The sequence below is a fragment of the Peromyscus leucopus genome, chromosome 15, assembly GCF_004664715.2.
Source record: "Peromyscus leucopus breed LL Stock chromosome 15, UCI_PerLeu_2.1, whole genome shotgun sequence".
NCBI classification, from domain to species: Eukaryota; Metazoa; Chordata; class Mammalia; order Rodentia; family Cricetidae; genus Peromyscus; species Peromyscus leucopus.
Window position 1 is genome coordinate 39,362,223 of NC_051076.1, and position 3,483 is coordinate 39,365,705.

Here is a 3,483-nt window from a genome sequence, read left to right on the forward strand (position 1 = left end):
CTTTTGCCTCCCAAGTGATGGGATTAAAGGCATAGTTAAAGCCCTGATAGCTTTTATACAGCATTGGTTTTTATTTAAATCCATAAAAAGCAAATTCAAGCAAAACTGACTCAGGTGAGCAGTAGGTGAGTGTTCCCAAGTGTGCACTTCAGACACAGCTCGATTCTGCAGCTTTTTTTTGTTTTTGTTTTTGTTTTCAGTGTCTCAGAGGGAGATGGCAGTCTAGTTTTTTGGGAAGCTGCCCTCCAGCTGGTCCGTGTCCTTTGAATCCTGCCTCTGTTGCTCCTCACGAGCCATGTGACAGTTGGTGAGCTGCCTTGAGATCCAGTGTTTAGGAAATGTGAACAGTAATTGGCACTGTAGCATCAGTCTGTGATAACTCAGTGAGTCCCTGCCTGGAGAACACGGTGTACAGAAAGTCATTAATACAATGGAACTCTCACTAGTGTTTCTACAGACGTCCTTCCCTATCAACTCCATTACTGAATCCTCAGATCCACTCAACCATAGATAAAAGTATTTAAAAAAACTGAGTCTGAATATGTACAAACTTTTTTTTCTTTTTTCCTTTTTATTTAATCAAAGAATAAACATAAATACAGCACAATGACTTCAGATCACTCTTTATATTGTGCACACACAGACCAATGAACAGTAATCTGAAAGAAACTTGCAGTCAGCAGTGAAATGCATTCAGCCTTTCTTTCCCTTACTAAAAAAAAAAAAAAAAAAGAAAAAGAAAAAAAAGAAAAAAACCCATAAATTTAGAATCTCCTCAGCACATATTCTCCTGTGACAAATGATTCCGACATAAATAGTGGGTGCAAAGAAACTATGCTAACATATGTATAACCTTTGTTAATGAAAACAAAACAAACACAAGCAGCCATAATGATTAAGATACATTCAGTTACTGATAACTAGTTGTGCCCAGAAGGGCATTATCAAAAGGGAATCATGCTGCAGAGAAAAGCTATATATACATACACAATGAGAAATAAACTGCAAGATCAACACATGCATGTTTAATACTGGAAAAATCACAGCCCTCCAGAATTTCTCCACATTTGTTATAAAAGCCCTCTGCACTCAACTAAATTTAAAATGATCTTAAAAGGATAATACTTCTTTTCAGCCACAGAAACTGCAATGGAAATAAATGTTCAGAGTCATTTTCAAAACAAAAACAAAAATCTATTCTTCTGATGACATGCATGATTCAAAGGTCTATGCAAGATACGGTGCTCTACATTCCCAAGGACTAGGAAAAAAAACCCTCAAGTCAATTTTTAGTTTGCAGATGGTCAAAGGATTTTGTATTCCAGCAGGAGTTCAAATCTTCTGGATCTTTTCTCCAACAACTACTGGATTTTCTTTTCTGATTTTCTCAGCAGCATCAGCTTTGTAATTGTAAGAGCAATTGTGTACATCTGAGTAACGGTGCACACCACAGTAAACATTTCCACACCGGCATTCAAACCCAGTAAGTCCCACTTTCTTCCTGCACATGAAACAGCGATTCTTTTATTGTTTTGGTTTTTCAAGAGACTTGCTTTGCTCTTCAGATGGCTGCTGTGTTGTATCTGATACTGAAGATGGAGGATCACATTCAAGAGGAACAAGGCCCTCTGCTCTGGGTCCTTGCAGGTCTTCTGTCTCGGATACTGCTTTGTCCACAGATGTACTGTCCACTTGGGAAGGTGCTACAGATTCTGATAAAAGTGACTGATTTGATACAGGGCCTGGTTGCAGAGATGAAGACGTGGACTCTAGTGCTGACTGAGCGTCTGGGCCACTGCCGTCTGTGCACTGTACTGGTAACGATTCAGACAGACTGCTGACAGAAGCTGCAGGTGGGCTTATTCTACCACTGCTACTGTTCTGTCTCTGAAGATGTTCTTTATAGCATACCGAACACATGCCATTTGTACGAGGGTTTCCATAAAATCCGCAGCCAGTGGAGCAAAGCATAGGTGCTTGGCTGTGGTTAGTTTCTTGAGCCATGTTCTTCTGTTGCACACCTGGCGGCGGCCCTCTCCGCCCGACGCGCTGCCGCCGCCGCCGCCGCCTCTCGCCGCCGCTGAGTGAGGACAGGTGAGGCCTCCGAACCCCGACTCGCTCCGGCCCGCCCGTACAAACTTTTTAACCCTGCCGTATTTACCCAAACAATATGATGTAGCCAACCCAGAGATAGCAACGTTTAGGAAAAGATATGCATGGGCTACCTAAAAGTACTATGCTATTTTCTAGAAAGCATAGAAGCATTCGTGGGTTTTAGGATATGAGGGAGTTCCTGGAACCCATCTTCCGAGTGAGTGTAACTTTCTCAAAGAGGTGTGATGGTTGGCGTTCAGCATGTTCACTGGGCTCAGTGAAGATCCAGGATTACTTTTTCCGGGTGTTTCTGGCTAGCGTGAGCTCTTCCATCCATTTTTGTGGTATAGTTGAGATGTGTTTTGTTCTAGGGCAGAGATGATGCAGCAACTCTTCTGCCGCTCACATCGTCATCATGTATGTGCTGCCGCACACAGTTTATGTGAGGCAGTGGCTGCGTTGATAATCCCCCTCACCTTTCACCTGGATCCTCTTACGGCTTGCCTGCCTCCAGGGACAGGTGTGTTTGTTTGGCTCCATGGTGAAGCACCCTGGCTTCTCCAGGACAGCCACATTAGTAAGGACAGAGGCCAATAAGAACCGACTCGAGGCTCCCTCCATCCTTGCAGGTGCCAGCTTGTGCATCTAGGCTCCTGCTTACTCCTGGTTTCCTTGACTTTGCTTCCTGACTCTCTCCCTCATAGCCTTTATGTTCTAACACAAGATGGAGACATCAGGATTGGGAATACCGGTTCTTTGATAAGGTCAAGTCCTGTAAACCAAACCAAAACTCTTGTTTGAAACATACCTCTGGTGGTCCTAATTCTCTATTTGATGTCGTCCAGGTAATGAAAGTAGTTTCTCTGGGCAACAACGTTGTGGTTGGGACAAATGAAGCAGGTGTGGTGGTCAGTGCCTATAATCACAAGTATTTGGAAGGCGGATCTCTGAGTTCCAGGCTAGGCTGGTCTATATAGCAAGTTCTAGGCCAGGTAAGGTTACATACCAAGACTATCTCAAAAACAAAAACACAAACAAATAAGTGAAAATATGAGTGAGAACATAGACAGTAAAATTATATGAAATATTTGGTTGTAAAATTATTTACATGATTTAGAATAAATTACTTTTAGATGATGATACAAATGACATTTTAAGATCTGAAGAGATGGTTCAGTGGTTAAGAAAGTGTATTGCTCTAGCTAAGGAGCCCAGCTTCAATTCCCAGCACACACATGGTGGCTTATGACCCTCCCTAACTCCAGATCCAGGGGATCATGCCATCTACTGGACTCTGTGGTGCCAGGCATTCACTCAGTACAAATACAGGCAAAACATTCATACACATAAAATACAATAAAAATAAGAAATAATTTAAAAATATGACAT

At 42.2% G+C, this 3,483-nt stretch overlaps 1 protein-coding gene across 1 annotated transcript; it reads right to left on the reverse strand.

The window, feature by feature from the left end:
* Positions 1-713: 713 nt before the first annotated feature.
* Positions 714-2,125, reverse strand: LOC114696776 (AN1-type zinc finger protein 6-like). Its single transcript, XM_037211338.1, is given in 1 exon segment — positions 714-2,125. A coding segment is annotated over 1 exon segment (672 nt). The 5' UTR covers positions 2,005-2,125; the 3' UTR covers positions 714-1,332.
* Between the last annotated feature and the right edge of the window lie 1,358 nt (positions 2,126-3,483).